Genomic DNA, 22,359 nt, shown 5'->3' with positions numbered 1-22,359 from the left:
GCAGGTTCCAATAGCCCAAACTCTTAACCATTGCACCACCAGCACTTCTTTACGTATTAACTGAACTAGGTGATTCCAGTAATGTGTTTTGGTTACTAATGTTTGGTAAACTATTAACTGCTTGGTGAACCAAATGCAACTTCATTAATAGGGTCTATACACAAGGGTGTACAGGAGGCCAGAAAGAGACTTTTATTTTCCCCTAGAGACGTGTCATTAGCCGTCCTTCCTTCCCACACCCTCCACGTGGACTGAACAGGAGAGAGGAGAAGAGAGCATACTGCATGTATGCATCACCAGAACAAGAATGGGGAGGGTTTTTCCTGGGACTCCAGAGTGAACGTGCCCTGCAGAACCAATGACTAGAGCTATGCAGCAAGCAGGCTTCACAGCTGAGTGAACATCAATGCATAATGAGTGGAGGCAAATAAATGCTGAATATGAAAGATTAAAGAAAGGGGAAATTAATCTTTCTCATAGTCATGCATACGACTGCTGGAGGGACTCCAACTTCCCCAGTATAATGCTGCTGCATTATAAAAAGCAGAACATACACATTTAAGGCCATGAATTTCCTCAAGGTGGCAGCAACTGAGGTTCTGACAGCTCTTCAGAACAGCCTTAGAAACGAAGTGCATCCCTACATGTGGCAGACCAGCTAGTTACAAATCTCACTTCAAACCACCCACCCTCCTGCTTTCCCAAAGTGTATCGTTTCTTGAGGTGTAGATGGGTGAAAGGATTTGGTTTCCAGGTTTGGGGGCTATTTGGACACATTTACCAAAGGGATTTTATTTTTCAGCTTGCTTCCAATTAACCTTCCAAGTAATGCTTTTGTGATACCAGCCAAACAAATCAGGGAGTTTTGTGCTGTCTAGCAGGTGGCTCCATCTCCTCCCATTTTGACCCTCTCATGCCCTAGAATCTCATATCAAAGAACAAAGCAGAACTTCAGGTGATCTTACCACTCAACCACACAAAAGTATATATGCGAATGAAGGTTACTTGGGTTTTGATGACTGTTCACATCATAGACTCTAGACTGAAGCAGGAAACGTGTTAAAAATCTTTGTGTCATCACCAGTTTTGTGTTAAGCAGAGGGTCCCTAAAACTTTGCATTACTGTATTGGGCTAGCACTTTGGGAGAAGAAGGAAAAATTAAATCCAATAGGGCTCTCAAAAAAAATCATTAACCTGGTTAAGAACTTTTCTGACTACAAAGAGAAAATTTCCAACTTGTTCCTTTTTCTTCTCTAAAACCATTATGAGAAAACTGTCAAAGACTTAGAAGTTTTAAATTTGGTTGTTTATAAAGAATGTATTCAAAGATTTTGACCAACTACAGGAAGTAAGAATTACACTCTTTAAGAAAAATAAACAGATTTCAAAGAAGACTTTAAATTCTGAGGATGCAAGCTCTTAGTTTGCTAATGCTTTAATTCCAAAGGCCCAATGAATACCAATTTAGTACACAAAACTCCACTATGTTGTATATAGTTTCTTTTCTCCTGGATCAGACAGCTTTATTCTGCTTCATTAACCCCTTCTTTGCTCCTTGATGGATCTTGGAATCCAGCTTCCCTGTAAGAGAGAAAAAGACATTTCATTATTTATTTTTATATTTGCAATGCAAATCTTTTGTGGCTCACGGGTCTTCAGGTTTCTGTGTTCCTGTCACATCCAATTATTTTGCTTTAGGACTCAGACACTTCCAAATTTCAGAATGAGGCAGTGAGGAGAGTATATAGGGAATGAGCAAACACACACACACATATTCATAATTTGTCCAAAGAATCTAAGAAGTTATTATTTTTTATTTTGTAACTACTAAAAACCAACCAAACAAAACTAGCACATTTTTAGGGTGTCTGATGGTAAGGCAAAAATGTTAAGCTAAATTTATGATCCTCATGCATTTTGCACAGTGGGAAACTCATTCCTCTCACCTGTTAACTGGCTGAGCATAATGCATGAATACCTCCCTCACAGGGAGAAACAGTTCAACTCACCCCTCTGCTGTCTCAGACTTAATGGGGGGACTGACCTGAAAGAGCAGAGTGGAATCCACATGAATGCTCTACTGACAAAGGGCCTCTATTACAAACTAAGAAGGGCAAAGGTCATAGGCTGTATGACTCCTCTAAGTGTCAAATTTAGAGAACAAGCAACTTTCCTGTCCCAAGGGACCCTAATGAGAAGTTCTTCACTGATGTGGTCTCTAACTTCAGACTCCCCAGATCTCAGCTTGGTTCAGTAGTATCAACCCTGTGAGCTAAACCCATTGGAGAGAGAATCTTAGCGTCCTTGCCTGTCTGACCTGAGAACAGATCTTGCAGCCTGCAGTTTGCTGTGACACTGGGGACAGAAATATAGTGCAGCTCAGCCTCAACTGTAATAAATAAATAAAACAAAAAGAGCCTCCCATTTAAGGAGAGCAGGTAAATCGGTCCATAGCCATAACCACTGTTGTTTCCATTTGTCAGCACCGAGTTGTAACAGAAAGAGCAATGAACTGGGAGTCAGGATACTCAGCTTCTAGTTCACCTTTTTCTGGTGTTAACTAGCTGGATAGCCTGGAATAACTCATTAAATCCCTCTCTCTGGACTTCAAGGTTCTCATTTGTCCAACAAAGATATGAATATCCTAACCATTACACCAGGATATTGGGAGAAAAATAACAATTATAAGGGTCTCTGAAAAGTATATTTATAGTGTCTGGGGTCTTAAAGGCTTGAAGGTAAACAAGTGGCCATCTAGCTCAGAAGCAACAAAGCCCATATGGAAGAAGTACACCAGCCTTTGTGATCACGAGCTGTCGTAGGGAACAGGTATCAGGCATCAAAGAACGAAAAATAATATCACTGTGAATGAGAGGGAGTGCAGAGTGGGAACCCAAAGCCCATCTGTAGACAACTGGACACCCCTTACGGAAGGGTTTCGGGGAGGAAACGAGCCAGGCAGGGTGCAGGGTAGCAACGATGAAACATACAACTTTCCTCTAGTTCTTAAATCCTTCTTTCCCCCACTATCGTGACCCCAATTCTACCTTACAAATCCGGTTAGACCAAAGGATGTACACTGGTACAGATATGAAATGGAAACACAGGGAATCCAGGACAGATGATCCCTTCAGGACCAGTGGTGATAGTGGCGATATCAGGAGGGTGGAGGGAGGGTGGGGTGGAAAGGGAGAACCATTATAAGGATCTACATATAACCCCCTCTCTGGGGGACGGACAATATGAAGTGGGTGAACATACAACTTTCCTCTAGTTCCTAAATGCTTCCTCCTCCACCACTATCATGATCCCAATTCTACATTAGAAATCTGGCTAGACCAGAGGATGTACACTGGTACAGATAGGAACTGGAAACACAGGGAATCCACGGCAGATGATCTCTTCAGGACCAGTGGTGAGAGTGGCGATACTGGGAAGGTGGAGAGAGTGTGGATTGGAAAAGGTGAACCGATTACAAGGATCTACATATAACCTCCTCCCTGGGGGACGGACAACAGAAAAGTGGGTGAAGGGAGATGTCGGACACTGCAAGATAAGACAATAATTTATAAATTATCAAGAGTTCATAAGGGAGGGGGCAGTGGGGAGGGAGGGAAAAAATGAGGAGCTGATGCCAGGGGCTTGGGTGGAGAGAAAATGTTTTGAGAATGAGGGCAACGAATGAGGGCAACGAATGTTTTGAGAATGAGGGCAATGAGGGCTTTACACAATTGATGTATGTATGTATTGTGATAAGAGTTGTATGAACCCCTAATAAACAATTAAAAAAAAAAACAGCAAGAACTTAGAGCTGTCATTCTAGTTAAGCCTGGTGTTTTAAAAGATGGGACCTGGGCCGTAAACTACAATAACATCTCTCTTTTCAGTGAGTCAGAATTGACTTTGAATTTTTTTGTTTTGTTTCATTTTTTAGTTTAGAAGGAGGGATAAACGATGCGACTTAGAGGGAATAAAAACTTTGCCGCAGCTCGTTGGCGCTCTTTACCACCCCTCTCACTCCTCTCTTACTCTTCTGCTGTGCAGGTGTGCTCTTTCAGGTCAGAGGGCAGGAGCACACACACCTGGGCCCTGGGACCCCAGCTCCCTCCCTGGCATCTCAGGGAGCGCGTTTGGGATTTCCTGTGAACACTTGAAGCTTCCGTTTTCCTCCTAAAAGTCACTTGGATTTACAAAATAAATACACAAATAAATAAAATAAAATAAAAACCCAAGGTAAATGGCCTTCCTCTCAATAGAAGATTTTTTTCCTATAGGTACATAGGGATTAGTGTATCTATTCTTTCCACTTTGTTTTTTACCAGTGTTTCACCTTGTCTAGTCTACCATGGAAGAAGCTACAAACTCACAATTATTATCCAGCTCTGTTGCTCCTGAAGCAAACATACAGCCCACAGAGCTGTTTAAAGATTTTTAACTAACAGTAACAATGGGAAAATTAAAGAGGTTAGCAAAGCTTTCTATTAATAATTGAGAGCATCACATTTTCTACCCCGTTAAACCTTATGGAGAAAAATGAAGGCCACATATGTGCTTAGGGGAGTAGGTTTCTAGGTAGAAAACACACTGTAGTGAAATATTTCAGAGGAATATTACAACTGTTTACATGAAGCATTTTTGCCATAGGTGCCTAACTCGCAGATGAACATCAAGACAGGAGCTAAGGAAAGGGAACTGCAACCGCAGATGAAGCCTTGGTGGGGCTGAGGAGAAGGCCCAGCACCACACTGTCCTTCTCCCACCAGGGCCTAGAGTAAGGAGAATGGGGCAGAGCAGGAAGGAATAGAGTGCCACGACCGAGAAAGAAGGAGGAAAAATGGAGACTGAAATTCTAAATAGTGCAGAAGTTGGGAAAAAATGCCCAGGCTTACTTGGCCACCATCTGAGGCTCAGTCTGACGGAAATAATTATGTCAGTCAAGAAAACTTACAGAGGGTACAGTGCTGAGCAGGGGTGCGGGTTAAAATGGAGGCCATGACAAGGAGTCCAGTAAGAAAACGACTGTTTGAAAACTCATTGTAGTAGCAATTGTACAATTCTGCTTGATGTGTCTGTTAGTCTGGGTAGACTAGAGACACAAATTCATAGATACATTCATATATGTATAAGAAAGAGCTTTATATCAAAGAGAAATTGAATATTGAGAAAATGTCCCAGCCCAGTCCATATCAAGACCATAAATTTGATATTAACCGATACCAATCTATAAAGTCCTCTTCAAACTCACGAAACACAATGACGCTGAATGCAGGAAGATCACAAGCCAGTGGGTGGAAAGTCTTGTGGATCCAGTGGCGGTGTAAGCATCTCAGCACTGGCAGGGGTCTCTGTGCGGCTCCTCCAGCTCAGGGCACTAGCGTAGCTTTATGTGTCTTGTCAGCTGGAATGTTTCCCAGGGAGTGTGTATGTGTCCCGCCTCCAATGAGCTATTTATCTCCTTCTTGCCTCCAAATCAGGTCATCAAGCTGTGACCTGATTGACAGGCTAAACTCCATCCCTTAACTCTTAAGTCTCAAATTGACAAAAGATTGTGTAACTACCCCATGTTTGAACTATGCAATGATATATGTATTAACTCCAATTGATAATAATAAAATTAAAGAATAACTTACATTTACAGATTTTCTAATTCATACGAATCTCAGGAGTGCATATCTCATACATCAAAAGAGATAGATGAATACTAACTGAAACTGTTAGGTAGCTAGATTTAGGGGCAGGGGGTTGTCCCTCCCATGCCTGCAAAGGCCTCCTAGAGGAGGTTGGAAGGAAATCAGGCAACTATTAGACACCTATGAAGAACCAAACTCCTGTTCAAGCCCCGAGCCAAGTGGGAGGTACACCTGGGAGGTCCCAACTAGGCCCAGGCTCCTGACCTCACCCAGGTGGGCTTAACCCAGCCAGTGGGGTCCCTAATACCTTCAACCACGCCTTCCCCCCAGCCACAGGGTGGGCAAGGATAAAGGCAGGGAGCATACTCTGACTCCCTCCCTCACCCCTAGCTTACTCTCTCTTGTCCCCACTCTGGCCACAGCTGCTCTTGCCCTGTGCTCTGGCCTCTTCATTCTCTGGCCCACGTTCTGCATGTGGGGGTGCTCCTTTCCACTAGGTTGTTCGTGCCCACTTGTGAACCCTTTTCAGACAGTAAAACCTGAGACTTGCCCTGTCCTTCATAAAAACCCACTTGGATTGTAAAACGGGTTTCAGCATGAATTCTTTCATCGTGTGAAGCCAAGAACCAAGGTATTACCCACTCGAGAAATCTTACAAAGCCAAAATCACTGCCACCAAGATAATTCCAACTCATACTGATGCTATAAAGACAGGGTGGACTTGCCCCTATGGGTTTCTAAGACTGTAACTATGTGAGTAGAAAGCCTCATCTTTCTCTCGTGGAATAGTTGGTGGGTTTGAACTGCTGATGTTGCAGCTAGTCGTAACCACTACAGCACCAAGGCTGAATTCAGTATTCTAAATTCAAATTCCAGGTATTTTGTTTTGTGATAGAGCACACTGGTACTTATAGACAGCGAACCAGCAGCATTAGTATCACTTGGAAGCAGGACTCAGGAACCCATATTTCAAGAGTTCTAAGAGATTTTTATGCCCATTATAGTGTGAGACATACTTTTCTAGAGAACAGTCTTACAACATGGCTCATTGGTTCCTAAGTAGAGAATGAAGCACAGAGCCAAACAATAGGCCTGAAAGTTGAACAATAACACCAGGGAGGTCTGCATTTCTTAGAACAATCAGCCATACAAAAATCAGCAGGGTAGCATTAGACCAGAGATAAACATCAGAAGAAAGGAATGGAAGATATTAAAATATACAAATAAGGAAGTGGTCAGAGTATTGTTACATTGTGGGAACTAAAATCAACGTCTACAACCAAATGTGTACAAATTGTTGAACAACAAACCAATTTACTCTGTGCACTTTCACTAAAATCACAATAAAATATTATTAAACATAAAGAAAGAGGTAGAATTTTACACAGTTGAAGACAATGCCTGCCCCAGAATCATCCAATTCACACAGTGGGAAAGCAGTGACATGGGCAGAAAACGATGGTAAATGACAGGAGCAAATTTGATCACTGGAACGGAGATGAGAATTGCTGATGTTGTCTTCGGAGGACAGAAGAGGCTGTTGTAGGACTAGACAGAGGTAGAGAAGCAAGGAGACGAAGAGCTGGAAGTTGAAAGAGTAAGGTCAACCGCATTCCTAAGACATGAACATACAGAGAGTACACAAAAGAGCAAATGATATAGAAAAAGAGATCATTTAGAAGTCTCTGCAAGAGGAGGAAAAGCACGAAGGTTAGAGCAGAGCTCTTCTCACTGCCAGCCAGTCTCTCTTGGCTCACAGTGCCGTAAGGGACAGGGTAGAACTGCCGGTGTGGGTCTCTGAGACTGCAATTCCTGATGGGCGTAGAAACCTCCTATTCTCCTGTGGAACGGCCGATGCTTTCCAAATGCTGACCTTGAGATCAGCAGCCCCACACTCCAGACCTAGACCGAGGAACGCTAATCGGGGACGATGTAGGAAGTCGTGCCTCCAGGAAAGTACATGAAGGAGTCTTAGAGGGTTACATTTATTTTTGGATTGGAGTTTGGAACAATGAACAGGTTGGTCATATTGCCTCTAGCATGGGTTTACTGCTTCCGTTAATGAACGTACAGTGGGGCAAAGCCTACTCTTTTGGCTGACAAATGGCACGTCGAAGGTAATGGGGTCCTAAAGGGAAGATTAGCGTGATTCACATGCATGCCAGTAGTTGTAGATCAAAGTATACCCTGAAAAGGCTATACTGTAATTAATATTACAGTTATCAATAAATAACATTGTATTAATTTGTCAACATGAAAGATAGAAGAAAGTAAAAGGGGGCAGATTTTTAAGTTAAACCAGTGAGATGCAGGACTAGAAAGAAACAAAATTAGACCATCACAGATTACGACTTACAGATTTTCGGATTTCCTTTAATAGGAAACTTCACAATCATTTCCTGGGGATTTGTGCAGATGAAAACAAATGGAGAATCAGATTCTTGACTGATGTCTGGATACTGTGAAATATAAAAATAAAAGTTTAGGCTAGTTGGGACAAATTTTGAATTTCACGGAGATCAAAGAATTTTCTATATTTCACTTCAATGTCCCAGTAATATCACTCTTTATTTCACTGTCAAGTAAAGAGGATTATGCTCAACAAGCAAGAACAAACCTTACCTTTCCCCAGGTCTTAGCAAGGTATTCTTTCAAAGTCTATTGCCTGCCATATCAGACTCCTATAACAAGAACAATTCCATCAAAAAGGGATGCCTGCCATGCTCCCCAAGGAAGAATCAGAACTCACAGTCTTTAACACAAGTCACTGTGAATAGGGAACTCTTTCAGGAACATCAGGCCCCTCAAGGTCCATCTCAAGTGAAGCACTGGGGAGACTTACGAGAACATTTGTGGAAATCCTGCCAGGAACAGTATAAACAGAGTCCTTCTCTCACTAAAGGAAAGGAAGATGATTCACTCTGAAAGGTATGAACACATAAAGCTTTTTCATTGGATGAATTCCAGTGAGACTGTAGAATAAGTAAAAATTATTTAGAAGCCCCTTTGGATGCCTAGCACGAAACAAAGCTGGGTAAACCTCTAAGCCTTTTATAATTTCTCCAAAGATAGATTATGCCAACCACACACACTTCAAGGAAGAACCAAGGGCAGCAGACAATGTTACAGAGCAATTTCCAACTGATCTTTCATTATTTTCGATTGGATGTCTTGTGTTTACCATTGTGTTAGTCTGGGTACTTTAGAGAAACAAATCCACAGAAACTCATGTATAAGAGAGAGTTTTATATAGAGGTTAACTGTGCATCAAAAAAACATCCCAATCCAGTGCTGCTCAAGCCCACAAGTCCAACATTAACCCATTAGCCTCTGTGTCCAGCACCAATTCACAAAATCCTCCTCCGTCACACAAAACACACGCAATAATGCCGACTGCAGGAAGAAAGCCGAGTCAGTGAATGTGTAAACATCTCAGCCCTGGCAGGGGTCTCCACAAGAGTGCTCCAGCACCCTGGGCTATATTGGGGTAGGCCCATATGGCTTCTCCTCGGGGATGTCTTGCAGGAAGTGAGCCTTGCCAGCTGAAGCAGGGAAGTGGCTAAGGCAGCTGCACCCTGGTTCGACCATCAGAGAGCAAGAGACCCGAAAACTACTAAGGCGAGATCACTGAACCATATAGCCCTCTTCCCCACAAACGTGTATCGGCCAGGTTGGCACAATAAACTACCTCAACCATGTTCAACAAATATGACTCATGGGCATCTGATCAGACTTCATTGCCAGAAAAGTCTTTCTAGTATAGAATTTTTTCTATACTAGTTTTTATTCACCTACTATGATGTATCCTCTGAAGATTTAAGCCTCAAAAGTAGATATGGAGGTCTTAATAAATAAATATGAAATTCAAATTTTTCTGTAACTAGTAGAAGTATAAACAGTTTAGCTTCTTCATTGTCTACTCCGTCCTAGTAATGCTCCTGTGCGGGTAAACAGAAGAGGGTGTTAGCAGCTTTAGGTCTTGGCCTTGTACGGTGGTTTTCAGTGTATGCTTAAGATCATGTATCAGCTAAAAGCACGTTGGCAGAAAGGGTCAAAATGTTCACAGTGGAAAAGGAAGACTAACCACAGACAGGCTAAATCTCTCCTTTCCCTCCCCTCTGGGCCTTTAGAACTCAGGGTCCAACTAAGATTACTGGACGTTTAAAAGGAAGTTCTGCACAAGACCCATGCTGAGGTGCTTTGGCTCAAATAAGGCTCCCATTAAGATCTTCAAACCTAATTCTCCGGAGGCCACGGCAGCAGCAGTCACCATTATTGCCGCTTCAATTTTCCTGACCGATTGAGAGAGTTCAAAGTAAAGTCGCTGCTGCCAGGACTTCAGGGCTCTGCTGTTCCCAAACTGCAGGCTATTCTCTCCTCTTTCTTCTGCTTCAGTACGTTTTCCCTCTCTACTGGATCAATCCCATTAACACACAAACACTCTGGAATGTCTCCCATAAAACAAAAAGCAAAAAGAGTCCCCTCCTGCTCCCATATCCTCCACCAGTTACAGGCCTCATGTCCCCGCTTTACAAGATACTAATCAAACGATTATATACGTCTACTCGATGCAATGTAGGGAAGCCAGCCCCCCACAACTAATCATGGGTTCAGTAAGCGCAATTGTACAGTTGAGATATATAAAGATTATATAAAGTCATAGAGAATGAGAGAGATAGGAGAGAGTAAAGAAGTCAGACACGTTTCAAGGTAGCATGCTCACCACAGCTCCTCTTGGTGGTACCGGGCAGGAGAGAGTGTTTTTTTTAATCGCAAACCAAGGCTTATGTATCTTTGGGGGGCGGGGGCGTGCAAGCCCCCTAATTACAGGTAGAGTAAGGTGAGCAGGTTTTAACATTGGCAAAGCGAGACACCATTGATAAAACTCATATCCTGGTGAAACAGCCACATGGCAGCCGAAAACCGTATACCCTAGCTTGTCATGCATTCTTTCCAAAAATTGGTTATTCCATCCTCCTAGTCAATTAAACCACAATTAAAACCTACTGGCAAATCCTGTCAGCTCTACCTTCAAAATGCATCCATTAGCTAATCACTGGTTAAGACAGCAGTTCTCAACCTGTAGGTCACGACCCCTTCCAGGGTTGAATGACCTGTTCACAGGGGTTGCCCAATTCATAACAGTAGCAAAATTACAGTTATGAAGTAGCAGTAAAAATAATTTTATGGTTGGGGGGGGCCACCACCACATGAGGAGCTGTATGAAAGGGTCTCGGCATGAGGAAGATTGAGAACCACTGGTTTCAGACATCCCTGGCTATTTCCCTATTCTCAACCACTGAAATTTCTCATTATTATTTCTGAGATAACCTCCAGACTAGCTTCTCTGTTTCTGCCCTTAACTTCCCTCTTGTCTTATTGACACTACAGCAGACAGAGATATCTTTTGAAAATATCAGCTCATGTTGCTTTTTGCTAAAAATTTCTCAACCAGAATAAAACACCGATGTATACTTATGATGTCCTAGCAGTCCTTCCCTCAATTCTTAGCAGCCACTGGCCACACAGGCTTGGCTTCCCTGTAGCTCTTGCCTCAGGGCCTTTGCATTTCCCCTTTTCTTCATCCTGGAAGGTTTTGCCCCATGGAAGTCCATCCTCTTTTCCTTCAGGGCTTTGTTAGGTCAATTTATTTTTTCTTTTTTTTACATTTTATTAGGGATTCATACAACTCTTATCACAATCCATACATATACATACATCAATTGTATAAAGCACATCTGTACATTCTTTGCCCTAATCATTTTCGAAGCATTTACTCTCCACTTAAGCCCTTTGTATATTGTTGCTTGGTTTTGCTCTGTCTTGTTTTTCTGTATGTTTTTATCTCTGCAGATCTGTCTAAATAAGATAGGCTGGATGAACAATCTGGAGGAGAAAACAATGGAACCAACAGTTCCTGGGGGACATGGGAGAAGGGGAGGTGGGGGGAAAGGTAGTGGTGTTAACAAATTCAGGGACTAGGGAACAAGTGATCCAAATCAGTGGTGAGGAAGGTGTAGGAAGGCTGGTAGGGCGTGATCAATGGTAATGTAGCCGAGAGGAATTACTGAAACCCAAATGAAGACTGAGCATGATAGTGGGACAAGAGGAAAGTCAAAGGAAATAGAGGAAAAAGCTTGGAGGTAAAGGGCATTTATAAAGGTCTAAATAAAGGCATGTACATATGTAGATATATATGATGATGGGGATATAGATCTATGTGCATACATTTATAGGTTTAGTATTAAGGTAGAAGAAGGACATTCGATCTCCACTCAAGTACTTCCTCAATGCAAGAATACTTTCTTCTATTAAATTGGCATTCTATGATACTCGCCTTTCTGACATAATCACTGAAGACAAAGCGGGTATATAAGCAAATGTGGTGAAGAAAGCTGATGGTGCCCGGTTATCACAGGGTATAGTGTTTGGGGTCTTAAAGGCTTGAAAGTAAACAAGCAGCCACGTAGCTCAGAAGCAACAAAGCCCACATGGAAGAAGTACACTAGCCTGAATGATAACAAGATGCTGAAGGGATCAGTTATCAGGAATCAAAAAACAAAATATATCATTGTGTGGTCACCTCCATGATATGATTGCTGAAGACAAAAGGGTGTATAAGCAAATGTGGCGAAGAAAGCTGATGGTGCCCGGCTATCAAAAATATATAGTGTCTGGGGTCTTAAAGTTTTGAAGGTAAACAAGCAGCCATCTAGCTCAGAAGCAACAAAGCCCACATGGAAGAAGCATACCAGGTGTCGAAGGGATCAGGTATCACAGAACAAGGAACAAAGAATCAAATGAAGGAGAATACAGATTGGGGACCCAAGACCCATGCGTAGGCAACTGGTCATCCCCTTACGGAAGGGTCACGGGGAGGAGATGAGCCAGTCAGGGTGCAGTGTAGCAACGATGAAACATACAACTTTCCTCTAGTTCCTAAATGCTTCCTCCTCCCCCACTATCATGATCCCAATTCTACCTTACAAATCTGGCTAGACTAGAGGAAGTACACTTTTAAAGATAGGAACTGGAAACACAGGGAATCCAGGGCGGATGATACCTTCAGGACCAGTGGTGTGAGTGGAGATACTGGGAGGGTGGAGGGAAGGTGGGTTGGAAAGGGGAAACCAATTACAAGGATCTACATATAACTTCCTCCATGGGGGACAGACAACAGAAATGTGGATGAAGGGAGATATCAGACAGTACAAGATATGACAAAATAATAATTTATAAATCATCAAGGGTTCATGAGGGAGGGGGAGCAGGGAGGAAGGGGAAAAAATGAAGAGCTGATACCAGGGGCTTCGGTGGAGAGCAAATGTTTTGAGAATGATGAGGGCAATGAATGTGCAATTGTGCTTTTCACAATTGATGTATGTATATGTATGGATTGTGATAAGAGTGTATGAGCCCCTAATGAAACGATTAAAAAATAAAAACTAAAGTGTGCAAAGTGAGGAGGTTACTTTGAGGACTAAAGTGTGGCTGACCCACGCCATAAGATTTTCAGTTTTTCATTATGAAACTTGGACACCAAATAGGACGACTGGTGAAGAATTAATGCATTTAAATTATGCTGCTGGCGAAGAATCTTATGGTGCTGGTGAAGAATCTTAAAAGTACCATGATTGACAAAAGCACAAACAAATCTGTCTTGGAAAAATAGCCAGAATGTTCCTTAGAGACTAGGATGGCGAGACTGCATCTCATGTACTTTGGACATGTCAGGAGAAGCCATTCCCTGGAAAGGATAAGACGCTTGGTAAAGTAGTGGGGCAGTGAAAATGAAGGCCCATCTGCCAAATGGACTGATGCAGTGGCCGTAACAATGGACGCAACATAAGGATGATGGTGAGGACAGCGCAGGTCCAGGTGACGACGGTTCCTTCTGTTGTATGCAGGGTTGCTGGAGTTGGAACTGACACGCCAGAGCACTTCACAAGGTGGTACTTCAACTATAGTGATCTAGGAAGGTTATGAAATTGACCTATCCCCTCACAGAGGGGTCTAGAGGAGGAGATGAGTCCGTCAGGGTGCGACGTAGCACCGATAAAGAATACAGTTTTCCCCCAGTTCCTAAATGCTTTCTCGCCCCCCTCCCCACCCCACTACCATGATCTGAATTCTACCTTGCAGGACTGGATAGGGCAGAGGTTGTACACTGGTGCATATGGGAGCTGGAGGCACAGGGAATCCAGGGTGGATGATACCTCCAGGACCAGGGGTGTGAGGGGCGATGCTGGGAGAGTAGAGGGTGAGTGGGTTGGAAAAGGGATACTGATTATAAGGATCTACATGTGACCTCCTCCCTGGGGGATGGACAGCAGAAAAGGGGGTGAAGGGAGATGCTGGATAGGGCAAGATATGACAAAATAACAATTTATAAATTATCAAGGGCTCATGAGGGAGGGGGGAGCGGGGAGGGAGGGGAAAATAACAACAAACCAATGACAAAAAAAAAAAACAAGAAAGAAAAGCTTGTAGGTAGTTCAAGGACTATTTGTTGGCCTTTAAGAGTGTTTTCCAGTTGAGTCTGTTGAGGCGCCTAGCCCTGGCCCCAAAGACCACCTTTGGCATTCCCTGGGGACCTTGCCGCTCCATTCCCTTGCTGTTCTGTTGCACCCCCTTAGTGTTTTGCCTCAATGTGGTGGGATAGATTGGGTGCAATTCCCACACTGTGTCGCCAGTGTTGTCCCCTGTGGGGTTATGGGTCAGTAAGGGACGTTGTGTCTCATAGTGGGGCCGGCCATGTGGTCCTCTCTGTGGACCGGCTACTCTGAGCGGAATATTGTCCTCAAGGCAGGGTGGGCCAGGATGTGTTCCACTCTCTCCTCCTCCCCCTTCATCTGTTCCTGTGTCTTCCGATCAGATATGTTCCTCTCCCAGAGCTTCAGATTCAGTGCTGTCTTCTGAAATAAATTCTTCTGGGGAGGAGCGCTTTTCACATTTTAAAGAGGCTTTGTGTACCTAGAGCAATGCATTGTTTGATCTCTTGACTGTTGGTTCCATGAGCGAGCATTGACTGTGGAACCAAGCAAGACAAAATCCTGACAACATCAACCTTTTTTGTTAATCATGATGCTACCTATCAGAGCAGTTGGGAGGATTTTAGTTGACATTGAGCTGTAATCCATATGAAAGGCTGCAGCAGCAAGTGTTTGAAATTTTCCTCATTTTTAGCAAGTAAGGTTGTGTCATCTGTATATTGCAGGTTGTTACCCACCCTTCCTCCAATCCTGATGCCACGTTATTCTTCATAGAAGCCAGTTCCTCTGATTATTTGCTCACCTCACTAACCCTTTCCTAACTTATTGTTCCCCCACTGTATGAGCCATTATGTATATACTTTAAATATTTATGTTTTCATTTCGTTTCACCTGGCAGGATGAAAGCCCCATGAGGACCATTTTTGTGTGTCTCTGGTTTACTGCTATAGTCTCAGACCTATGCCTACCACATGAACAAGCATTTGTTGAATGAGGAAGCAATGAATTTATCAACTTGAGCATGTTAATCATGCAGAATTTTAGTCATGCTGAATACATGTGTATTGGATAAAAGACATTAACTATCAGTTAAAGAAGGTGCTACTCTATTATTCCTCAAGTAAATGAATTTTTTTTGGTCTTGGTAAGTGGCCAGTTTTTATAATCAATAAAAACTACCCTGACCTACATTAACAGAGTGAGGAAATGTCAAATAATAGAAAGAGTGGACACAACAGTAACTAAATTAAATTACGTAAGAGGTTCCTTGGAAACGTTAAAGACAATATTGAAACCAACTTTCCACTGACTCTCATATCAAGTTCCAAACAAAATCCCTTTTCTGAGCTCTAAGAAATAGAGGTGAAAGGAAAGAAACCCAGAAAGAATAAAGAAATGTAAGAATAAATTAATTAATTTAAAACAGAAAAAGAAAAAAAAAGCAAGGCCCATGCATTGGGAGAAAGGATTATTTCCACAATAAAATGCATTACAGCAAAGTCAGCTTGGCAGAGCCTCACTGTTCCCCCCTAGAAAGCATAATCTTGTGCAGCTGGGGACTAGACACTAAAGATCACATTTCAAACTAAAAAGTTAGGGTCTTCTGAGAAAGAAGTCTACAGCTGACTTGTAGAAAGAAAAAGAAGAATTGGAATTTGTATTTGTTTGTATTGTGAAGACAATGGAAAAGTTCGGAACAACAATCTAGAAAGGATGTGGCATTAAGGGTCACTAAGAAAAAAATTTTTTTAATTAAAATTTTAAAAAGGGTCACTGGACATCCCTTACAGAAGGGTCGTAGAAAGGAGAGAAGCCAATCAGGGTACAGTACAACATCAATGAACATAAAACTTTCCTCTAGTTCTTTAATGCTTCCTACCCCCCTCCCATCATGACCCCAATTCTACCTTACAAATCTAGCTAGACCAGAGGATGTACACAGGTACAGATAAGAGTTGGAAACATAGGGAATCCAGGACAGTTAAATCCCTCAGGACCAATATTGAGAGTAGCCATACCAGGAGGAGAAGGGGAAGGTGGGGGGAAATAGGGGGAACCAGATCACAATGATCTACCTATAACCCCCTCCCAGGGGGATGGATAACAGAAAAGTGGGTGAAGGGAGACATTGCTCAGTGTTAAGACATGAAAAATAATACTTTATAAATTATCAAGGGTCCATGAGGGAGGGAGGGAATAATATGAGGAGCTGATAACAAGGGCTCAAGTAGAAAGAATGACAAGGGGAGGGGCAAAGTGCACCTACTCTTCTTTCATGCCTCATAAGTTTCATAGCTGTCTAACACAGCAGGGAATTAACTACTAAACAACCATTTTCTTCTCCTCTCCTGAGGGAAATTGTTCACCAGTCATCTAGAAAACATTTCGTTTGCCATTTCCATCAGAGAAAACAAATGTTAGTAGCTTTTCGCAACCACTACTGATTCAGAGCCCAGTGGGTCTTTTGATCAACTCTGCAAGCTTTATTTATATATATATATATATATATATATATATATATATATATATATATATATATATATATATATATCCTATATATATATATATATATATATCCTAAACTATGACACTCTTCATAACAAATCTCCCAGACACTGCTACTGAATTGATTCCGACGCATAGCAACCATACAGGATAGAGTAGAGGTGTTCCATAGGATTACTGAAATTGTACATCTTTTACAGGAGCAGCCAGTCTTACCTATCTCCTGCAGATCTGCTGGTAGGTCTAAACCTAATCTAGTGGTTACAGCCCAATGCTTAACCCACTGGACCACTATGGCTCCTTAACAAATCATCAGGCAATTGATTAACCTTATACCTGTCTCCAGAAGAACAGCTAAAGTAAGCAGTCAAGAAATAACTAAAAAGGATATAGATGTACTGTAGGTTTTCTTGATTTCAAATATGGAGAACTTGATAGGATGAAAAAAAATCATGCTCTAAAATTTAGTTGGGTGAAAATCAATTCCAAGGAGATGGAGGTGGTAATATTCCAAAAGAGAGAAGGAAACAAGTCTGATGAAGAGGCCACAAGTACAACACATCCAAAGAACCATATGCAGCAACTGTGTTCTCTGATAAATATTCCACATTTACATTTTTCTTCAAAGCAATTCAGTGTTCAGTGTAATTAGCACCTCAGGAAGATAAAAGTTTTCTCACATTAGGGTAACAAACTGAATATGATACTTTGACCAGATGACAACTGTATGTTTGATTAGGGATGGATAAGACCTTGCCAGCTGGCCCCAAGGCAGGAGAGCTGGACTCTCATGTTCCAGTACCCAATTCTAGCATCAACACCAGAGGTTTCAGCTCAGTGCTACAGAGACAGGCCACAGATGCTCTTGGTCAAAAGAAGAGAGGCACACCAAACCACAAGGGCAATGTAACCATGAGGAGGAAGACATGAAAAGATTAGGCTACAGGGTGGCCCCAAACCAAGGCAAACCGACCTCCGACCTCCCTAGAAGTACACGTGACAGAGAACAACACTAAACCTACAGGTTGGGGTGTGGGGCCGGCACATCACATCCACATGAAAGCAAACCAAGAAGGAAAAAGAGAAAGGAACAGTAGGTCCAGACCCCATAATGATACACCAAGCACGGAGGACAACGTCCTAGCATGGAACTGCTAAGACACAGAGATGACGGTAGGGCTGACAATAGCTCACGACATGTTGTCCCCTTGCTGGAGCATACTGCTACAGAGGACAATACTGGGGACACAGAGCAGGGAGGAAGTGCAGTCTGAACCCTCCTCCCCAGCCAACCAACACACACACACACACACACACACACACACACACACACACACACACCAGGGCAAACCAAGAAGGGAACACAACAGATGAGTGATGGCAGCAAAGTCAACCCACAAATCCTCTAAAAATCCCCCCAAAATAGATTTCAGGCTAGGAAGGACAGTTCACAGAATTCCCCCAGGACCAGCGGGGAGATAGCCATAAAGGTCAGCAGACAGAACAGGAAGCATACATATTTTTTTGGTGTTGTTGTTTTGTGCTGTGGTTGTTGTGGGGTTTTTTTGAGGGGGGGATTGTGGGGAAAGGGAGCAGGGGAAAGGTGCAATGGGCAAACAGCGCCATAGACAGGAGAACAACTAGGGAATAAAAAACAATAACGAGGAGGATATAGGGATCCTGGGAGCACAGGTGCAACTGCAGTCTAGCTGAGAGGAAGTACTAGGAGGCAGAAGTAGAGTCAGCATGATGGTGGGGCAGAAGGAAGGTAAAAGGAAACAAAGGAATGATCTAGGAAGCAAAACTATGGATAGAGGCATGAGCATAGGGGTGTCTGTATGTAAATACATTAATCCATAAAAATAGAAGTGTTGGCCTAGGTACATATATTTATATGGCAATACACTGAGGTAGTGGATGGACTTTGAGCCTCTGTTCATATCCTCCCTCAATATAAGAATGCATTGTTCTAACAAAATTGGCAATCTGAGATGCTCACCCTTCCAACACAACTGCTGAGACAAAATGGGTACATAAGCAAATGTGGTGAAGAAGGCAGATGGTGCCCGGCTATTATAGATATAGCGTCTGGGGTCTTAAAGGCTTGAAGTGAAACAAGCAGCCACCCAGCAGAGAAACAAGCCCACATGGAAGAAGCACACCAGCCTGTGAGAGCATGAGGTGTCATAGGGACCAGGTAACAGGCATCAGAAGACAAACAATCAAAATCATACGGTTAAGAATGAAGGGAATTGGAGTAAAGACCCAAAGCCTATCTGTAGACAATGGAACATCCCCCACAGAGGGGTAACAGGGTGCAGTAAAATACCAATGAAACACACACTATTCCTCTGGTTCTTTGAGGCTTCCTCACCCCCACCACCATGACCCCAGTGATGCCTCTCACTTCGGACTAGACTGGAGCGTGTACACAGGCGTAGATAAGAGATAAAAGCTTAGGGCACACGCAATCCAGGAGCAGGAATGGGAAAAGGGATACCAAATGGGAAGGGTGAAGGGGGGGAGGGGAAGAAGGGGGAACTGATGGACACACAACCAGAACAATAGAAACCATGGGGGAAGGGAGACAGTGGTCTGTGTGAGACATGGAAATAATAATTTAGAATCTACCAAGGGGTCACAAGGGTGTCGGGGGGGTGGGGGGGAGAAGGGAAGAGGAAAGAGGAGCTGATCCCAAGGGCTCAATAGAAAGTAACTATCTAGAAAAGAATAACAACATATGTACAAACATGCCTGATACAATTGATGTGTGGATTGTAATAAGCATTGTAAGAGCTCTCAATAAAATGATTTTTAAAAAGGAAGAAGAAAAAAGGATGAGAGATATGTAGTTTTTTAGGGTATGTAGCTTAGCCATTTACGGAAGAAGATTTGGTTGCAGCCACGCAGCGTTAGACTCCCAGGGCCAACCTACTCACAAGTGAAACTCCTCTGTCATTTTTCACACCTTTTAGAAGCTTAAAGTGGAATCTTCACATGCTCAAAACAACCCGAGCAAGTGTATTTTCTCCAAAATTAACCTCATAGTTTTTTCTGGCTTGACACTTGAATGCCTAACTGGAAACCAATAATTCACCATAATTATTTTTGGTCTTAATTTCTTTTTTTTTCTTTTTCCAGAACAGATATTTATTGAACTACTAGACCTGGAAAGGGAGTGGTGGAGCAGCCCTGTGGTCTTGATTTCATAATAGCAAGTTTCAGTACAATTTTAAATAGTGAGACCTAAAAGAAAATTGCTCTTAATTAGGGCACTATATTGTGACGTCTTTGAACTGTTATCTTGGGACCAATAGCTCGGAATTTGAGGTTAGGGGCTCCGTTGGAGTTAGGGGCTGTGCCAATTTCAGATTTCACTTTCCAATGGCAATTCTGACGCATCTGAAAGCATCAATTCTGAGAATTCTTTGGCATCATCCCTTAATGTATCAAGGTTAGATCATTAGCAAGAAATACCGCATAATCAGCAATATTCTTTTCTCAAATACTGTTTGTCTTTAGAACAAAACAGATTAAATAAATTATATGTTTTTAAACATTCACATAAAAAGCACAGAGTAATGATCAGATAGATACTACGGATCATCTTTCCTTTGCTGCTATATGCTATATGCTTTATCACTGTATCATGTTACTGACCTTAAAAGAAAATGTTCTTCATATGACAAAATAATAATTTATAAATTACCAAGGGCTCATGAGGGAGGGGGGAGCGGGGAAAGAGGGGGAAAAATGAGGATCTGATGCAAAGGGCTTAAGTAGACAGCAAATGCTTTGAAAGTGATGAGGGCAATGAATGTACAGATGTGCTTTATACAATTGATGTATGTATGGATTGTGATAAGAGTTATATGAGCCCTGATAAAATGTTTTTTTTTTTAAAAAAAGAAAATATTCTTCATTCATGTGAATATGTACCAGTTGCTGCCGATTTGGACTCATGCCAGTCCCATATATGTCACCATAGAACTGTGCTACTTTTTTAAAGTAGCTTTTTTTTTTTTAAGGGTATTATAGAAATAGATCTAGAGGTCTTTCTTCTGATCTTGGTATAAACCCCAACTGCACTGACATTAAGTTGGTTCCAACTCATAGTGACTCTCTAGAGTGTTTCCAAGGCTATAAATCTTACAGGAACAGAAGGCCTCGGTGTCCTTCTGCCAAGAGACTGGTGGTTTTAAACTAGAGACCTTGCAGTTAGAAGCCCAAAGCTTACCCAACACATTATAAAATGAAACCTGGTTTAACCTAGATTTCTCTCTTCCTCTAATCCTGCACAACTAGTCACCAAGTTCGGAAGCCTTCAGCACCTAAATGTTGCGATGCCCTCTTCCATCCTCTTCAATTTACGGTGACAGCAGCAGCATTCCTATAGGCCTTTATCAGGTCTCACTTGAGCAGTCATGATAAGATTCTTAATCATCTCCCTGTTTCCAGCCTTGCCCCATCCAATCTCTCCTTCCTACTGCTTCCAGGACAATTTTTCTAAGATTATACCACTTATCGGGTTCTCTTCATTTCAACACAGAGTTGAAATTCACTCACCTGACAGTTTTCATGTACCAACCATTGAGTGGCTCTCAATGTACTGCCATGATCATTTATTGCATATTTATTATGTACCTGGCTTTATGCTAGGACACTGGCAACACAAACATGAGCTAGGTAGAGGGTGACCTTTAGGGAATACATATGAAGAGATAGAATTAGCCCGCCAAAAGGAAAAAATACAATAGAGTGAACATAGTAGCCCACAGAATCAGGGAGAAAATGAGTGGTCAGGAAAGAAGAGCGTACAGAAAAGGTGACGTCTGAGGTGGCATTTTCAAAGGACAAATAGGTTCACTGTGAGTTCGAATCTACTCCATGGCATGAGTTGGGATTTGGTTCCAGACTCTCTCAGTTGTTGTTTTCAGGGACCGTAGGTTCTCCCTCAGAGTGACCCAAAGTGGAGCCGAATGAAACTCCTCCTAATTGCTCCTTTATTTATGTATTTGTTGCTATATCCAAACCCTCTTGCAACCGCTGTGTCACTCTGTCTGACGAAGAGGCCTTTTTTTGCTGCCCTTCTACAAAACAGGATGTCCCTCTCCAGAGACCGGGCCTGAAACCTCGGTCAAAGGCCATGAGATGAAATCTCTAGCATTTTGCCTCTAGCATTCTGGCGGTAATCCTTCCAGGACAAGTGTTCGTTCTTTTGGCAGTCCACAGTACTTTCAAGATTCTTCACCAGTATCATAGCTCAAATGCATCCATTTTCATTTGGTTTTTCTTATTCATCATCCAACTTCCACATGCATTTGAGGCAGCTGCAAACACCTGGTGGCATAGTGGTTCCGCTTTGGCCTGCTAACTACTGGGTCAGAAGTTCAATACCGCCAGCTGCTCTGAGGGAGAAAGATGAAGCGTTCCACTCCCCTAATGAGTTACAGTCTCGGAACCCGTGCCGGGCAGTTCGACCCTGACTTGTGGGGTCTCCATGAGTCAGAGTGAACTTGATGGCAGCACGGGGGCTTGGAAGGGTATCAAATGCAGAGGGTTGGTTTTTTGTTTTTTTATCAAATGCACCTTAGTCCTCAAAGTAACATAACTGCTTTTCAACACTTTAAAGAGGTCTTGTGCAGCAGCAGATTTATCTAATACAATGTGTCCCTTGATCTCCTGACTGCCCTTTACATGAGCAGTGATTGTGGATTCAAGCAAGGCAAAA

At 42.5% G+C, this 22,359-nt stretch overlaps 1 protein-coding gene across 2 annotated transcripts in view; it reads right to left on the bottom strand.

The window, feature by feature from the left end:
• Positions 1-1,420: 1,420 nt before the first annotated feature.
• The window catches only part of TRIP4 (thyroid hormone receptor interactor 4), a 77,207-nt gene continuing 56,268 nt past the window's right edge, over positions 1,421-22,359 (bottom strand). For both annotated transcript variants that reach the window (XM_075530864.1, XM_075530865.1), the window contains exons 12-13: positions 7,988-8,090; positions 1,421-1,582 (exon numbers count right to left, since the gene is read on the bottom strand). In XM_075530864.1, the coding sequence (XP_075386979.1) occupies positions 1,515-1,582; positions 7,988-8,090 (171 nt within the window). In that variant the 3' untranslated portion in view covers positions 1,421-1,514. The remainder of the gene's footprint in view (positions 1,583-7,987; positions 8,091-22,359) is intronic.

Source organism: Tenrec ecaudatus, chromosome 14, assembly GCF_050624435.1.
Source record: "Tenrec ecaudatus isolate mTenEca1 chromosome 14, mTenEca1.hap1, whole genome shotgun sequence".
Classification (NCBI taxonomy): Eukaryota; Metazoa; Chordata; class Mammalia; order Afrosoricida; family Tenrecidae; genus Tenrec; species Tenrec ecaudatus.
This window is presented reverse-complemented; position numbering and strand designations above follow the sequence as displayed.